The sequence below is a fragment of the Oncorhynchus kisutch genome, linkage group LG24 (assembly GCF_002021735.2).
Source record: "Oncorhynchus kisutch isolate 150728-3 linkage group LG24, Okis_V2, whole genome shotgun sequence".
Classification (NCBI taxonomy): domain Eukaryota; kingdom Metazoa; phylum Chordata; class Actinopteri; order Salmoniformes; family Salmonidae; genus Oncorhynchus; species Oncorhynchus kisutch.
Genome location: NC_034197.2, coordinates 29,790,300 through 29,806,759, shown reverse-complemented (window position 1 = coordinate 29,806,759; position 16,460 = coordinate 29,790,300). Strand labels below are relative to the sequence as shown.

General features: G+C 47.9%; 1 protein-coding gene across 6 annotated transcripts; it reads left to right on the top strand.

The window, feature by feature from the left end:
• Positions 1 to 65: 65 nt before the first annotated feature.
• LOC109869287 (protein TASOR) lies at positions 66 to 16,211 on the top strand. 6 transcript variants are annotated; one of them, XM_020459332.2, is made up of 20 exons: positions 66 to 509; positions 1,969 to 2,114; positions 2,592 to 2,684; positions 2,896 to 2,968; positions 3,685 to 3,776; positions 3,953 to 4,247; positions 4,467 to 4,572; positions 5,495 to 5,598; positions 6,273 to 6,382; positions 6,787 to 6,859; positions 6,965 to 7,039; positions 7,162 to 7,956; positions 8,474 to 8,763; positions 8,845 to 10,089; positions 10,531 to 10,653; positions 12,183 to 12,342; positions 12,789 to 12,897; positions 13,672 to 13,850; positions 13,931 to 14,032; positions 14,288 to 16,211. In XM_020459332.2, the coding sequence occupies exons 1-20, from the start codon at positions 200 to 202 to the stop codon at positions 15,748 to 15,750; spliced, it is 5,943 nt and encodes a 1,980-aa protein (XP_020314921.1). In that variant the 5' UTR covers positions 66 to 199; the 3' UTR covers positions 15,751 to 16,211. The 6 variants fall into 6 exon arrangements, with proteins under 6 accessions (XP_020314921.1, XP_020314920.1, XP_020314919.1 ...); XM_020459331.2 differs by having other exon boundaries at positions 13,931 to 14,065; positions 14,291 to 16,211; XM_020459330.2 differs by having other exon boundaries at positions 67 to 509; positions 8,477 to 8,763; positions 13,931 to 14,065.
• Positions 16,212 to 16,460: the final 249 nt, after the last annotated feature.

Sequence of the window (16,460 nt, the reverse complement as noted above, 5' to 3'; positions counted from 1 at the left end):
GTTATTCGACTCAAGGGCCTGTAGGAGGCGCGGCTTTGCTTGAATGTAAACAGATTGACGCCAGCGCTTTGCTGTGGTGGAGAAGAAGGCATACGTCATATTCACAATGGCGGAGGCAGGGTGAGGAGTAGAGTGTGTCAGTTAAGTGGCGCAGTAACCAACTACATTGCCCGCGAAAGACGCTAACGGTGCCCGAAAAATGGCCCTGAACCCTGAAGTGGAGAGAAAAACTGACATAGAGTGTCTAAAGACCGGTGAGCTCGACTTGGAGAGCTGCGATAGCAAGACAAATTCGTTGTCAGCCGCCATCTCGGCCACATCCAACCAAAATGGCGATCAGACTGGATGTGAAGACGGTGTAATGCCCGAACAAGAAGCCTCTGAGCGGCGGAGGAGCGGCCACACTGCCGCGAGAAGCTCCGATAATTCACCTTTACCCGGCCAGAGACAGGCTGAAGAGTTGCCAAGGAGAAATTTTCAGATCCCGAGGAAGATCAAGGAACGGAAAGGTTGTGCCCTTTCTCTAGTACGAGCTAGCTATTTCCAACAGAGGCTGCCCTGTGTTTCATAATTCAAGTGCTGCATGTTGCAGACCCGCGTTCCCTACCGTCAGAATTTAGATTAGGTATTGACATGGATTAATGTGATCCATCTTCAGAGGATAGTTAACCTTAGTTTATTGCGCACAAATAAACTATTGCCTTGGTAAAGGTAAAATCGCTTCCCGTACTCATCTCGGTCAGCATTGCAGGTAAGTTTCGGCCCAGGCGCGACGAAGAGAAGCACGTGAAGAGATGCTGTTCAAATCAAGCCTCCATATTACATGGGTCTACATGGAGGCTTGTGGCGAGTGAAATTAGTTTTGATGGTGCTATTCAGCTGAGGATTTTGAAAGCTTGTGGAAAATGAACATAGTAGTAAAGTCCCTTGGGTTGTACACACCACACCCATCTATGGTCTAGGCCTAGACTGGTTACCATGGCCCTTCCATGAAGCTCCAGAAGATAGTCATCATCCTATATCTTCATTGATTTGATACAGATTATAGTAAACAAGTCCAGACCCCATTTGGAGTATTCTTTCGTAGAATACATGCATCTAGCTATACGGTGAGACCATTGGTCAGTCATCCAGGAATAGCCAGACTGGGAGAAGCTGCCAAGAACTGTTTTAGTATTAGCTAGGCTAGTTCATTCTTTAGAATGTTTGCTGTGCTGGTCTTGGCTCTTACATAAGATTTGCTTGGATTGTCATCAGAAAGAGCATCCAATCTATACCAATGGTGCCCACTATATTCACAGGTTGGTGTGTTTGGTTTTCATAATTGGGGAGATGCCGAATTATGATGCACAGCCTGCATGCAAAATACAATCCATCATACAAGTTTCTATCATGGGCATAGCTACATCAAGTTTAGTTTGATAATATTGTCTCTAGATTCTGGCCTTTGCCATGACTGATATGTGTCATGCATTCTGACCAAATAGTATATCTACCCATTTTCAGACTGCATGTGCTAGTTTTTTAGATGTTCCCATTCCTTAGTGTGATGTCACTGCATTTGGAAAATAGACTGGTGGGTGAGACTTGGTTGGACATATTGCATCATCATAATTTGGCACAAATTACACAGAGAACTTTGCCCCTTTTATCTTGAAATAAACTGACCAGATACCCATCATGTAGCCTATTGAGTTCTTTAAATTAACAGTGCATACAAATTAACAATGTAATCCAGTCCCTGTTCTATGGCTTTTTCCTTAAATTGTTATGTTGACCACTCATGCCAAATCTTTTCACATCAGATATTTTTTTTTTGAGCTGATCTGTCTGGTCAAAAGACCAATTAGTGAGCGGGGAATTGGGCTTCCTATGTGAACGCAGTCCAATTTGTGCCAATCACATCCCTGAATGATACTAATCCTCTGTTTCTCTCCTCCCTCTCTTGTCATCCCTGCTCCTCTGTAGGCCTGTACCAGTTTCTGGCCCCTGACTCCCGGGAATTTGAGGGCCTTGTGAAGATCCTCTCCTCCTTCTACCTGGATGCATCGTCCAGGGGGACATTCTCCTACTGCAAGGCCAGGCTCATTCACAATGAGCTGCTGGAGAAAGAGGTAGCATCACCAAGCTCAACCACATTATTATCATACTCCCAGCTTTTAAAGATTTTTCTTTTTTTAGAGACTGTCCCCCCCCCCATCATATTTAACACAAACCAACCACATGGTACACCAAACTATACAGAAGCCCAGTGGGCCACAACAAATACGATTTTAAAAAACAATAAGACAGGCCATCAGCTGATCAGTCCGCCTCAGGCTGTTGTCAACAGCATGGCCCAGAGGTCTGTTATAAGAATTCCCATTTGCAATCACTTTAGTCAAATCTCCACTTCCTAATGTTCAAAGAAAATAAAATGCATACCCACTGCTGATATTCTCCCCCGACTGGCACAAAACACTAGTTGATAGTTTTGCACGACCAACAACAAATACACACTTCATACCTCACTGAAATTGACCCACCCTTTATATTGTTGTGTTTGCATTGTTTCTCATGATGCCATATTTTCTCCTGTTTGTGTGTGCCAGTTCATTGAGAAGAGGAGGGAGCTGAAGCAGGAGGGCCGTACAGACCCAGAGCTGGTGGAGTCCTACTGCTTCCTGTTCCCAGACAAGTCCAAGGTGAGCCTAAGGGCCTGCCTCACCAGGCGGTGTTGTATAGCGCCGTGATCTAGTACTCTGATCTAATGTTTCTGCTACAGTCTGGATCTTTACAATTGGATTATGCATTCGGCCTACAATTTGAGTTTGGCTGCTGGTCTCCTGGTTGTTATTTGAAAACCACAGTTTTTAATTTCTTTGTTGGTATGATGAAGTGATGTTCTTTTTCCAGCTCCCGTGGATATGTGAGAAGGGTCTGTCTGTGGGACACTCCAGGATCACTACACTAGGAAATCCTGCTATGGGTGAGTGTGTGTGTGTGTGTGTGTGTGTACTTACTATTGAATGTCATGTATTGCAAATATCCAGAAGGAAGGCTTTTCTCTGTAATGCACTTGTCTAACTGTTCTAGATGTTGGGGGTATGTCAGTTAGACATGGGGTTGTCCCCATACCTTATTTTTCCAATGCAAAAAGGAAAACACAAAGCAGACTAAACTCGTTTGTCCTTTAAAAACCTTCTGTATGTAACATTCTGTGCTAATTGTTATTCTGGATGTCAACATGCGGCTGTTTTTGTTTCCAACATTCAGACTGTTTTCCTCGGGAAATGTAGTCCACTTAATGTTTTGTTTCCTTTCCATGATACCTCTAAGTTTCGTGTTACTGGTATTGTGACAACCCTGTTAGATGGATGGATCTGCTTTTGAACGTTAAGGTTTAATTGACTCTCTGTAATAGAGGATAATCTGTATGCCTCATTACTGTAAGAGTAGCTTTATCCACTGCCAGACAGCTTAGAATGTCTACCAGATACCATTACATAAGAAGATACCTAATACATGGCCTAGCAACAGCTGAGTATGGTGGAAATGTTTATCACAATCCCTCAAACCTCAGTCATAAACTATAAACCCACACATAGCTATTTCCATTTGTTAGTCAAAAGTTAAAGTTGTATATGCATGTTTTTTTGCCCCCTTAGTATGTTCTTGACTTGTCTTGACTTTTTGTTGTTTCAGGTGTTTGTCTGTCTAAATTCTCTGATTTGCTTCAAATGAACCCGTTTGAAGCAGGAAGTTGTGGAGACATTGTCATATTTAAAGTCATGAGGGTAAATGCATCTATCACACTCATTATGGACCCAATTTAAACTATATATATATATATATATATATTACGAACACCTAGAATGTAGTTGCTTACTTTTCAACAGCCTAGCATTATCATTGTTGAGTGCAACACCAGTTTCTATAATGTTTGACCCAGTGAGTGTGTTTGTCCCTTCAGGGCCGGCTGAAGAGCATCTTTGAGAACATGCCTAAGAGTGTCCTGGACCCCACACCCAAGTTTGACTGTCACATCTCCAAGAACGCCACGCGGGTCACCTCGTTGCTGTCCTACAGAGCCTTTGAACTCACACAGCAGTACTTCTATGAGTTTGCTTTTGATGAGATCAAGCCTCGGCCCAGACATGTGTGTCCCTACGCCGTGGTGTCTTTCCAGTACAAAGGCAAGGAGTCTGCTGCTGCACCTATGGCTGCACACAGGTTCAACAGCGCTGTCTGTGAAGGAGGAAGCAAAGGTACACTCCTGTTTCTGCTTCTTTACCTTATCTCTCTGCTTTAGTCTATTTGTACGGACATTTGTATTAAAAATAGAGGCAAATTTATTTGTATAATATAGTTTGATAGCTACCTTGGAAGTTTGGCATACTGTGCCCTTTTTTGACCTGTGACTGTTGACTGGGGCCATTGTTCCTATTGCAATTGTGAAGTGTTTTGAATGCACTTTAAATAATCAGGGAGGAGTAGCTACACTGTGTGGAGTGGGCCACTGGTGAACAAGGGACAGGAGTTGTGCCAGGTGTCTCTACGCTCCTCTACACGCCACTTCCTCCCTTTCAAACTGTGAGTACCTCTTTATTGTCCGTACCTGAAACACATGTATTTGTTATCAAATCAAGTATTATTGGTCACATGTTATTGCGGATGTAGCAAAGTGCTTGTGTTTCTAGCTCCAACAGTGTAGTAATATCTAACAATACACACAAACTTAAAAGTAAAAGAATGGAATTAAGTAATATATAAATATTAGGATGAGCCATGTCGGAGTGGCATAGACTAAAATACAGTATATACATATGAAATGAGTAAAGCAAAAATATGTAAACATTATTAAAGTGGCTGGTGATTTCAAGTCTATGTATATAGGGCAGCAGCCTCTAAGGTGCAGGGTTACGTAACAGGGTGCAAGCCGCCTAGTGATGGCTATTTTGATGAGCTTGTGATCGTAACTGTTTTTCAGTCTTGGTCCCAGTGTGATGCACCTGTACTGACCTGGTCTTCTGGATGATAGCGGGGGGAACAGGCTGTGGCTTGGGTGGTTGTTGTCCTTGATGAGCTTTTTGGCTATCCTGTGACATTGGGTGCTGTAGGTGTCCTAGAGGGCAGGTAGTTTGTCCCCGGTGATGCGTTGGGCAGACGCACCCGGTACAGCAGTTGCTGTACCGGGCGGTGATCCAACCCCGACTAGATGCTCTACATTGTGCATCTGTAAAAGTTTGAGGGTTTTAGGTGCCAAGTCAAATTTCTTCAGTCTCCTGAGGTTGAAGAGGCGCTGTTTGCGCCTTCACCACAGTGTCTGTGTGGGTGGACCATTTCAGTTTGTCAGGGATATGTACGCCAAGGAATTGAAACCTACCTAAAACACATTTGTTGTCCATGCCTAAAATGCATCTATTTGTTGTCCGTACCTAAAACATGTAGTAATTCGTAGTTAATAAGCATGTTATGAGTACTGTAATAAGTTGATTGTGTGTGCCCTCTGCAGAACGGAGAAGTTGGAGATGAGTATGGGGATGCAGCTGGACCAGGTGAAGAGGAAGATCCCCTCTGTTCTGTTCTCCTGGGACACCTACAGCAGAACCCGGGAAGGTCCGAACCTCTCTACTCCTCTCCTCTATTCTACTCCTGCTCTCCTCCTTCTAATCCTCTACTCTCCTTCTAATCCTCTACTCTCCTTCTAATCCTCTACTCTCCTTCTAATCCTCTACTCTCCTTCTAATCCTCTACTCTCCTTCTAATCCTCTACTCCTCTCCTCCTCTCCAGACGTAGATCTAGTCTGGTTAATCTATACTCTGACCAAGACAACAGTCCATAGATGCTATAGAATAACATGACAACACTTAACAGTCCCTCCAAGATTTCGCAGTGTTTATGTGTGATGCTTGCTTTTACTGTCAATTCTGACATTCTAAATGGCAATTTGCAATAATTTTGTCCAATTTGTCACATGCGCTGCTGAGGAAAAAAGCTTGTTGACCTGTTCTTTGAGCCATTTTATGTGCTAAAAGTACAGTGATTGCTTAAAATTGCGAACCCTCTTTTTCTAGTGAGGCGAATGGACAGTTGTATGCGGTACTGTTGCGACGATTTGAGTTTTATGCGGTGATTGGTCAGATTTGCAAGCCCTCGCATAATATTGTGCTTGCTAAATCTTGGAGGGACTGACCTACTCTGACTAACAACAATGTAAGACCCAGAATCACTGTGTGGTTGTTTTAACTTTGGAGTGGAACTTTTTCTGACCGAGCTGTGTGTGTTTCAGTGCTGAAGTGTGGGATCTACTGCAGCCTGTTTGAGGTGGTGGATGGGAAGGGTAAAGCGACCAGTAGCACTCTCTCAGGACTCATGCATAAACTGGAGAGAGAGCGGATGGTGAGTCACTCCCTGACAGTCCCTCTGCAGGATGTTTTAATGGACCGTGTTTAATGATTACACAGCAACACTAGACGGGGTAGGGAGGGACTGTATCGTGGATCATTATATTACACACCCAGGCTTTCACATGGGTTGTCATTACTTTGGTCCCCCATAATGTTTGATATGTAGGTCAGCTACCTGGTCAGTTCCCTAGAAATGGGCATGTCTTGAAGACTGGTTGTCATTTGGTTTCCATATTTGTTTAAAGGTAGAGCTAATGCCAATCAGGGAATTCCCATGCCATATTTGAAATGGATTGTCCCTGTTTTACGTGTGAATTTCTGTTGTTGCACAGCTGCACTGTATGAAATGAGTTTGTTTAGATGTATTGAATGTTAACGTCTCCTCCTCCTGTGTAGGTGCTGGTGAAGCCTTTAGTTGATAAAGGCTTTCTCTTCCTCTTGTCATCTACTCAGATGTTCAATCCCAACGGTACGTCCTCTCTCCTTATCTCAGGTGTCTCTGACTCTTTCCATTGATCGGACTTGTTGTTCTTCGTGTGGGTTAATTCTGAGGGAGTTGTTTTGTGTATTCTAGAACGTCGGGGGAGGGTTGAGAAGAGCCTGCAGGCATTGTTTGTCTTTCAGGAGTCCAGGGGAGTCACCAAGTTCAGTAAGTATTCTAAAATGTCCTTCCTCAACCACAGTTACATATTGGATGTTAGGAACAGCCTTTATGAGCAGTATGTTACTTATGTCTGCCTCCCCCGTTGACCATGTCCCTGCCTCCCCTAGCGCCCAGACTGTCAGAGCAGGAGCCCCTGTCAGCTGAGCCCCTGCCCCCCCTCCTGGCCTCCATGGACCCCTTCATTCCAGCCCTGCACTACGCCTTGCTCAAGATGCGCTCCACCCCCGATAACAAGCACCTCAGCACCGTGGTGGAGCGCCAGGCCCTAGACTACCTGACCAGGAGGGACAGCGGCCGGGCCTTCCTCCTCCCAGAATACCAACAGAACCTGGACGAGAGGGGCAATGTGCACCCCGCGCCCCGCCCCAAATCCAACATGGAGGGCCTGCTGCGTTCCTACCTACACGGCCTCTCCTCGGCCTATGTCCTTCCCATTGTCAAGGCCAGGGACATGATGGACAGGATCAACCAACCCCCGCCTGCCCCAGCTCCAACTGTCCCGGACTACAGCCCTGTGTCAGACTGGGGGGGGTCAGGAGGGTCAGACAGACCAGAGAGGGTGGAGAGGCAACCTCTAGAGAGACCAGAGAGCAGCAGGAGGAGAGGGGGGACGTCCCAGACCCATTCTAACGGGGCTGCAGCAGGGACAGGGGCCCCGCCCCAGAGGTCCAGGTTGGCCCAGAGTGAGTACGATAAGGACAAGATGAAAGAGTTGCTGAAGCTGATCCAGCTGCATAAGGCCCTGGTGAAGGAGCCAGGAGGGAAGGAGAGGGCAGAGGGGGGTGACGAGGGGGCCTGGGAGGGCCCCCACGGCCTGAAGAGGAAACTAGAGGAGGACGAATCAGGGGCCATGTCTAAATACCTACGAGGAGCCCACTTCAGCAATGGAGAGCCCAGTAGAGGTGAGACTGATTTCTGTGTGGGAGAGGCGTGAGTCTGTGTGGGAGAGGCGTGAGTCTGTGTGGGAGAGGCGTGAGTCTGTGTGGGAGAGGCGTGAGTCTGTGTGGGAGAGGCGTGAGTCTGTGTGGGAGAGGCGTGAGTCTGTGTGGGAGAGGCGTGAGTCTGTGTGGGAGAGGCGTGAGTCTGTGTGGGAGAGGCGTGAGTCTGTGTGGGAGAGGCGTGAGTCTGTGTGGGAGAGGCGTGAGTCTGTGTGGGAGAGGCGTGAGTCTGTGTGGGAGACTGGAAGAATAAGGGAAAGAAAAGTGGGAGGGAGACAGTTTGGTAGGGAGTAGTATGGACTGAGCAAGTTAACTTTAATGTTTCAACATTTGTACGCCAACCACAGAGAATATTACCATTTTAAAACTAGGCCTTTTTCATAAATAATATCCTTACGGTGTGTTTTTTTTAAAGCCTACCTTTATAAGCCTGATAAGCAAGGCTTCATTCCTCTTAGCCCCACTGTCTCTGTCCTCCCAGTAGCCCAGGGGGAGGAGGTAGAGAACTACAACCTGGCAGCAGTAATGGAGAGCATGGGGATCTATGACACTGACCTGAGGGACAGGGGAAACACTTCCCAGGCCTCCTCAGCCAACGAGACACAGCGCCTGCTCAAGATCCTGCTCTCCACCCTCAACAAGGCCATGGTTCAAGGTGCTGCCGCGGCCCCCACCGACCTGCCTGACCACGTGGAGCCCTCCACGGAGAACCCCCTGACTGGAGCTCCGATTGAAGGGCGAGTGGAGCAGGCCCGACAGGACTTCTTTGAGGTAAGATACGTTTGTGGGAGGAAACAAAGGAAGTATGGACTGGTGTTTGTGATGTGACTGACCATGTTGTTGTGTGTTTAGGAGCAGACTGTGTGCAGTCTGACCAGCCCCTTTAGCACTGACTCTCCAGGACAACAGCCACACACCTCAGACAACCCATCACTCACCTGGGAACTGGCCTCTCACACAGACAAACCTATCCCCTTCTTTGAATCTCAGAATGACGGCAACTTTGAGCAGAGGGGAGGTCTGGAGGGGGGTGAGAAAGGTCTGAGAGGTGCCTCTGTGGAGCAGGAGAGGGTTACCAAGGAAGCCTCAATAGAGAGGGGAGCCAAGGGGGCTTCCTTGGAGAGGGAGATGGCTCTGAGGGGAGCTTTTCTGGAAGGGGGAGCCAGGGACACCTCCCTAGAGGGGGAAAGCAAGGTGGAGAAGCCAGCCAGGGGTGTTTCCCTGGAGAGGGTAGCCAGGCCGTCCAGCACTCTGGACACTATCGTAAGCCAGGAGCTCCACTGCCTCTCCAACTCCATCCAGGGCCTCATGGACAACCAGAAGATCTACTACAACTCCCAGCTGCCCCCACGGCTGTCTCCATGCCACACCTGGCAGCCCAACAGCTCATTCTCAGACTTTGTGGCTCCCTATGTTGTGTCTGTCCCTGTTCAGGGCCACGTCAACACCCTGTGTGAGAGAATGGGCCGACTAGTACCCAAACCTCGCCACACAGACTCTGCTAAAACACCTGGGGCTCGTTCTACCCTCCATGTTCCCTCCGCCAATACCCATCCTATTCCTTCTTTCCCTCCCCCGCCCCATTCCCTCTCCTCCATCCCTCCCCTTCCTTCCATGCATCACCTTCCACCCCCGCCTGCCCTCGTCCACTCTCCTGCCCCTGTCCTCATCACGTCCCCCACCGCCAAGCCTGTCCCCAAAACCAAAGCACAGCCCCCTCAGGCTAAGAGCTCCTCTTCTTCCCAGAACCGGCCCAAACCGGTCCCATTCAAACAGACCCACAAGAACCCCTCTGCAGCACAGAAGCCCTCCACAGAGAGGAAGTCAGAACCATCTGCCTCAAAGAGAGAGGTCTACTCTCCCTCCCAGGCCTCAATGGACTCCTCAGACTCCACCCCAAAACGGCCTAAACAAGATGCCATCACAGCCCCCTCTCCCCTTACCCCGGCGTCAGCCGCTGGACTACTGATGGGCCAGCTGAAGCCTGAGGTGTTCAGCAGCCTGGTGGAGATCTTCAAGGACGTGCAGAGGAACACGGTCAGATTCTACATCCACTCTGGGGAGGAGGAGGAGAGTGACATCTGTGTGGAGATTAAGGTACTGTAGGCTTCAGTTATGATCAACATTCATGTCCATGTTTGCCCCTCGTTTTCACTGATTGAGCAAACACTTCACCAATACCTCTATTCAAGCTTTCTCTGACACAGAGGCACTGCATTATCAGCTGTAATTATCTGCACTGTGACGGGACAATCAGTGTTCCCTCGTTGTTGATCTGAAAACATGTTAAACTGACGTTGTCCTCTGGAGGACGAGGAGAGACACTTTACACTTTTTTTACTGCAACAAGAACACTTTATGGCTGTCTGCATTCTCTGCCATAATAAATTGTAGTACATTACTGAGATAATATTGCACCACTATTCTCTCTTCCTCACCCCCTCATCTGTCTGCTCCTTGTTAATTTGGTTTTGTGGTGTGCTGCTGACTTGTGCTCCTGTTTTTAAACTCTCTCTTTCTGTCTCATCCCTGTGACAGGAGTACTTGCTGAGCCTGGGCAACACGGAGTGTAACCCCCAGATGTTCCTGGAGAATAACAGCAGTCTGGATAAGTTGCTCATCGTCATTCAGAACGAGGACATCTCAGCCCACGTCAACAAGGTAACATTACCATCCTGGCTGGCTGCTAGGATGAGTCAATATCGCCTCGGCACCAGACAGAATGTTGTCTGCACGGGGAGAATTCTCCTCAGCCCCCAGAAAATAGTGGAATTCTAATTGAACCTGTTGAATTGATTTTAAATCCACCAAAAACCACTGATACTTTCGGTAGTGTATGTGGACAAGCTGCTCATCAAACATCTCGTCCCAAAATCATGGGCATTTAATATGGAGTTTGTCCCCCCTTTGCTGCTATAACAGCCTCTACTCTTCTGGGAAGTCTTTCAACTAGATGTTGGAAAATTACTGTGGGGACCTGCTTCCATTCAGCCACGAGTATTAGTGAGTTCGGGCACTGACGTTGGGCAATTAGGCTTGGCTCGCAGTCGGCGTTGTAATTCATCCCAAAAGTTTGCAATGGGGTTGAGGTCAGGGCTCTGTGGAGGCCAGTCAAGTTCTTCCACATTGATCTCGTCAAACCATTTCAATATGGACCTCGCTTTGTGCACGGGGTATTGTCATGCTGAAACAAGAAGGGCCTTCCCCAAACTGCTGATACAAAGTTGGAAACACATAATTGTCTAGAATGTCATTGTATGCTGTAGCGTTAAGATTTCCCTTCACTGGAATTAAGCGGCCTAGCCTGAACCATGAAACCAACAGCCTCAGACCATTATTCCTCCTCTACCAAACTTTACAGTTGGCACTATGCATTCGGGCACGTAGCATTCTCAGATTAGTCCGTTGGACTGCCAGATGGTGAAGCGTGATTGGTCACTCCAGAGAATGCATTTCTACTGCTCCACAGTCCAATGACGGCGAGCTTCACACCACTCCAGCCGACGCTTGACATTGAGCTTGGTGATCTGAGGCTTGTGTGCGGCTGCTCGGCCATGGAAACCCATTTCATGAAGCTCCCAACGAACAGTTATTGTTCTGACATTGCTTCCAAAGGCAGTTTGGAACTTGGTGGTGAGTGTTGCAACCGGGGGCAGACTTTTTTACGCACTTCAGCAGTTTGCGGCCCCGTTCTGTGAGCTTCTGTGACCTACCAAATCGTGGGTGAGCTGTTGTTGCTCCGGAACGTTTCCACTTCACAATAACAGCACTTACAGTTGAGCAGGGCAGAAATTTGATGGACTGACTGGTTGGAAAGGTGGCATCCTATGATGGTTCCACGTTGAAAGTCACTGAGCTCTTCAGGAAGGCCATTCTACTGTCAAAGCTGGTCTATGGAGATTACATGGCTATGTGCTCAGTTTTATACACCTGTCAGCAACGTGTGTGGCTGAAATAGCAGATTCAACATATTTCAAGGGGTGTCCACCTACTTTTGTATGTACATAGTGTAAACAGTGTCGTTTTAATTGAATATATAGACCGAGCTGGATGACATGATCTTCATGGCAACTAGTCTAGACAGTCATCACCTCTGTCTCACAGAAATGTTCATTTTGATGTAAAGGATGAATTTAAAGCTGTATGTGTCTTATTTAAAGGTTGATTCTGAGCCATGTTCCCCCTGTCAGATCCCAGCTCTGGTGTCATTGAAGAAGCTGTCCACGGTGAGCTTTGCAGGAGTTGACAGTCTGGACGATGTGAAGAACCACACCTACAACGAGCTCTTCGTCTCTGGAGGATTCATAGTGTCTGACGAGTTTGTCCTCAACCCAGACTTCATAACACACGGTGAGTCTGCTGAAGCAGTCTCACCTGTCATTGTGATGTGTGGATCCACACGTGATTATTACGAGTTATGCCCTTTTTTCTTTCTATACAGTTGGATAACTTCCACAGTGACTGGGATTGTGTTTGTTAATGAGATCCATCTAGATTCTAATTGAAAACAGTATTTGGCCAGTTTTCTTCCCCCTTACAATTCAATCATTGTTTTATGTACCATGTAGCTGTGTCATTCCATTCTGGTTAAGGAATATATATGGTTATATATTGACTACAGATGGAAAGGGAAAAGACAACTCATGACTCATTGATTTGATGGGATCAGTGTGTGTTGTGTTCCCTGTGCAGACTGGTGTTGTGTTCCCTGTGCAGACTGGTGTTGTGTTCCCTGTGCAGACTGGTGTTGTGTTCCCTGTGCAGACTGGTGTTGTGTTGTTGTGTTCCCTGTGCAGACCGGTTGCAGGCGTTCCTGCGGTTCCTAGAGGAGCAGAGCTCTCCAGAGAATCCCTGGCAGTGGAAAATTCACAATAAGTCCCAGAAGAAACTCAAAGAGCTGGGCAGGTCAGTAACTATCTCTACTACTACCATTCAGCATGACCCGAGACATTGACCTCTCTCAATCCATTCAGTAACTACCTCCATCCTATAGGACTGCCAAGTCAACCAATTAGGAAGGTCTCTGAGAAGTCCAAAGTAGTAGTAGTGACTGTTTTACATTTGATACTTTATTAGGATCTCCATTAGCTGTTGCAGAAGCTATTCTTCCTGGGGTTCAACACAAAACATGAAACATAATACAGAATGACATAATACCAGAACATCATTAGACAAGAACAGTTCAAGGACAGAACTATATACATTTTATTAAAGGCACACGTAGCCTACATATTAATACATACACACAAACTATCTAGGTCAAATAGGGGAGAGGTGTTGCTTTATCTGTTTTTTTAAACCAGGTTTGCTGTTTATTTCAGCAATATGAGAAGGAAGGAAGTTCCATGCAATAAGGGCTCTATATAATACTGTACGGTTTCTTGAATTTGTTCTGGATTTGGGGACTGTGAAAAGACCCTGGTGGGATAAGTGTGGGCCAGCTGCAGCTTAACTAGGTCTTTCCTTGCGGCACTGGACCACTCGACTGGACAATAATCAAGATTAGATGAGACTAGAGCCTGCAGAACTTTCTTTTTGGAGTGTGGTGTCAAGGCTGAAAAACAAAACACACATAATCATATTATCATGCTTTTATCCAATACTTTTTTTGTGTGCTTTTTGTCTTACCTATTCAGACTGTTTTAGTAACACAGCCCCACCTCCTCTCTCCTCTTATAGGTTGAACAGTGATGCCATGGCTCTCCTCAACCTGCTGACAGCCTATCAGAAGAAGCACCTGGTGGAGTTCTTACCTTACCACGAGTGTGACGCCCAATCACGTCAGGCCCCTGATCTGGACTGCCTGGTCAAGCTCCAGGCTAACCACACCCAGCACCGCCACTTTATCTTCCTCACAGGTACCACAGCATCGTCTCCTAACCCTCGGTGGTACAGTGTGTGTATTAACTGAAGAGCCCTGTCTTGTTTGTCCCTCCAGAGAGGCGCTTTGAGATGTTCATGCAGTACTCCAGGAACGGCATAGTGATCGCCAGCATTGATGACATCATGACCAGTTTCCACAGCCTGATTGGCTCCAGAGGTCAGAAACAACTGCCCACACCGCCCTCCACTGGTGGGTGATGTCAACAACTTCACAATTACATTGCCCTTTGGCCCTGTTCAAGTACTATCATTTGCATCTCTTTCCTTGAAGTGAAGTCCAAGTGTTTTATGGTCAAATTGTCAGTATTGAATACATCAATATTTTCCCCTGTCCCCACTCCCCTCTCCTCTTCTCCCCCCTCTTCCTCGCTTCCCCTCTACTCCCTCTCTTCCTCATCTCTTCCTCTCTCAGTAGTGCATGATGAGTGTATAGAAGAGGAGGATATGTCGCTGGACTCTGATGACGACAGCCACAACCAGGTGATCGTAGAGCATCCTGCCCAATCCCAGGAGGGGGTAGCAGCAGCGGGCATGGGGGACTCAACCCAGCAGCCCCCCTTACCAGAGTCAGATGAGTTCCGCCCCCCTCTCCCCGACCAGCTCAACACCCCTGGCCGACACACCCCCTCCTCCATCTCCTACTCCAGCAGAACCCCCAACCTGTCTAACTTCGCTGCTCTCAAATCTGCCATCTCCCAGTTCAAAGCCTCCAACCAGATTGGTAGGGCGGACATAGGCAGCACTTCGCCAGGAGGGTTTTCTGTCAACCCCCACCAGAGCTTCCTGTGTCCGTCTACCCAGTGGGTGTCCTACTCTGGCTCCTCCGGCTACACAGCCTCCCCAGCCTACCCCGCCTCGCCCTGTAGCACCACCCAAGAACAGGACTACAGAAACCCAGCCGCAGTACCTACTACAGCCCCAGGTTCCACTCTGACCAGCCAGGCTCCCCTCACCCTACCGGACATCCCCCAGGCTCCCCCGCTTCCTCCACATCTCAAGATGGGTGGGACTCTGTCCCAGTCATTTAACCTGCCTGGCTCTGTTAGTGGAGCGGCTGGGGTTGGTGTTGGAGCATCGATCTCCACAGTCAGCAGCACTAGCCCTCTGCCCATCACAGCCATAGTGGCCTCTTCCTCTTCTCTCTCCACTGCACTAACATACTCCGACCCTACTGTTGCCACCACAGCCTCCTTAGGCCTGGACTACACTCAGAGCGACATGGTCCAGCTTGGCTACCCGGCAGCGGTCAGCTCCAGCGCTAACGGGACCCCCACTCAGCATGGGGACAGGAGACTTAGTGGGCCCGGGGAGAGCCCATGGGGGTTAGGAGGAGGAACCCCTAACAGCCAGGGAGGGGCCAGGCCTGGCTCTGTCTCCCATAGCGGTCTCACCCAAGGTGGGGAGAGGGAGAGGACAGGCACTCCTGGTGGCAGTACCCCTGGAAGTCAGGGGGGCAGGACTCCAGTGAACAGTGTAGAAAGCCTTGGAGTGGGTATGGCTGTTCCCTCTGTGGCCACCAGGGGGAGCTCAATAGCTAGGCCCATGCTGCCCATCCATGGGACTGGAGGCAGTCGAGGTGGAGAGGCCAGTGTCCAGCCACTCAGCGGTGGTGGCTACGGCTGTTTAGGTGCCATGCCTGGACAGATGGGCATGGGACGCGGCGGCATGGGACGCGGGGGTATGGGTCCCGGGTCGTTAGGGGGGTACAGAGGGAGAGGAGCCCCACAGAGAGGCCCCTGGCCCAGGCCGGGAGTGGGACCCGAACGGCCGGATGGAGGTGGACCCTGCGGACCCTCCTGGGGTTACCCGAAGGGGAGGGGAGGGGGACAAGATTACTACTCAGATTACACATACTCACACAACTACTCCCCCTGAACAGACAATCATGAATACAGAGGGGGGAATGGACATGCCACACTCAGAGACTGGTAGAGCTGTCTGAATGTACATATTGACTTGTCATAAACACTTTGAATTGATAATGGTCAGAAGGATCCTGTTTTTTTTACAAATAAACTTGATACAGGCAGTGCCGAGTGTCGATACTGTCGTAACCGTACGCTCTTTACATGTAAGCTGTTTCAAACCCCTGTTCCGACCACTATATTTATAATTGTCAAGAAATGTAATGGCCTTCCAAGCGTCTCGGTTTTGTTTTATTTTTTTATTTTATTTTTATTTTTTCGGTTTGTGAACAAGGGGAGAAAGGCAGAATATTTTTTTAAAGAAAGAAAAAAGATCAGTGAAAGGCACCACTTTCGCTGTTGGTTTTCTTTTTTACATCCTTGGTTGTTCCCCCAAAAAGATCTATTAAAATAAACATGTTTCAAATCATATGTTGCTTTTATGACTTTTAACATGATCATGATGACTAGCAATCAAAAAGTGTGCTCCACAGCTGTCAACACCTGTTATTGGGCTTTCTTTTAATACTTCTAGTATACCCCCTTCAGGTCTATCCCTCAGTTTAATGATGAATGAATAGTCCTGACAGCCTATTGGACAGATGAGGCTTAGCCTATCATGGAGGTGTCCAGCTTCTTAACTCTGTGAAGGTATGGATTGTTGTAGAAAAAAATGTGTAC